Below are 739 nucleotides of genomic sequence, written 5' to 3' on the forward strand. Positions count from 1 at the left end.
GGATGCACCTATCCCCGACGTGAGAGGGGTCTGCTCCGATGAGCATCGTCTTGTCGTGCTTCGCAAAATGACACCTGCACCCAGTGCCCCAAGAGAAGATTTAGAACTTGAAACAGAAAAGACTTGTTAAATCTCAAAACCAGGGGAGTTAAGCCCACCTAGAGATGGTGATATCGGTGCTTTCCCTCGTTATGTCTATAAGTCCATCATCATAATCGCGAAGGCTGCACCGGTCAATCCAAATGTGCTGGGATTTAGGCTTTATTTGAATGCCATCGACATCGGGTCCTCTACCACCTTCAAACTCCAAATTGCATATGATAACATGTTCACATTCCTTCAACCTCAAGCCTTTCCCAGTAAGTTTTATTCTCTGGCCTCGGCCATCAACAGTCTTATAGGACGACACGTTCAGGTAAGATGAGAGACAAATGGTGCCTGACACATCAAACACAATCCAAAGCGGCTCTTTCTTTCGACATCCTTCTCGAAGTGATCCGGGGCCATCCTCTTCAAGTACACCAACATACAAACACATTAAAATGTTTAGAAAGTCAATTTGGAAAAAAAAGAATTTTTGAATTCAAATTTTAGCGAGTCCCATTATCAACTTAGGTACAACAACATTTAATCAGCAAAAAGGAAATCCAACATTTAAAAGTACATTATTCCTCTCTCCAGTATCTTCCCACACACTCAGAAAGCAAAAACATATTATCAACTAAATTCAAACAACAAT

The 739-nt window shown here is 41.5% G+C and overlaps 1 protein-coding gene across 1 annotated transcript; it reads right to left on the minus strand.

Moving 5' to 3' along the window:
- Positions 1–6: 6 nt before the first annotated feature.
- LOC112094859 (probable pectate lyase 4) lies at positions 7–538 on the minus strand (the record flags this gene model as incomplete). The annotated part of the gene is made up of 2 exons (XM_024176570.1): positions 159–538; positions 7–74 (listed from the first exon to the last, which is right to left on the minus strand). Coding segments are annotated over exons 1-2 (448 nt in total), but the record flags the coding sequence as incomplete, so codon positions are not given.
- Positions 539–739: the final 201 nt, after the last annotated feature.

The sequence above is a fragment of the Morus notabilis genome, unplaced genomic scaffold, assembly GCF_000414095.1.
Source record: "Morus notabilis unplaced genomic scaffold, ASM41409v2 C11301031, whole genome shotgun sequence".
In the NCBI taxonomy this organism is placed as follows: domain Eukaryota; kingdom Viridiplantae; phylum Streptophyta; class Magnoliopsida; order Rosales; family Moraceae; genus Morus; species Morus notabilis.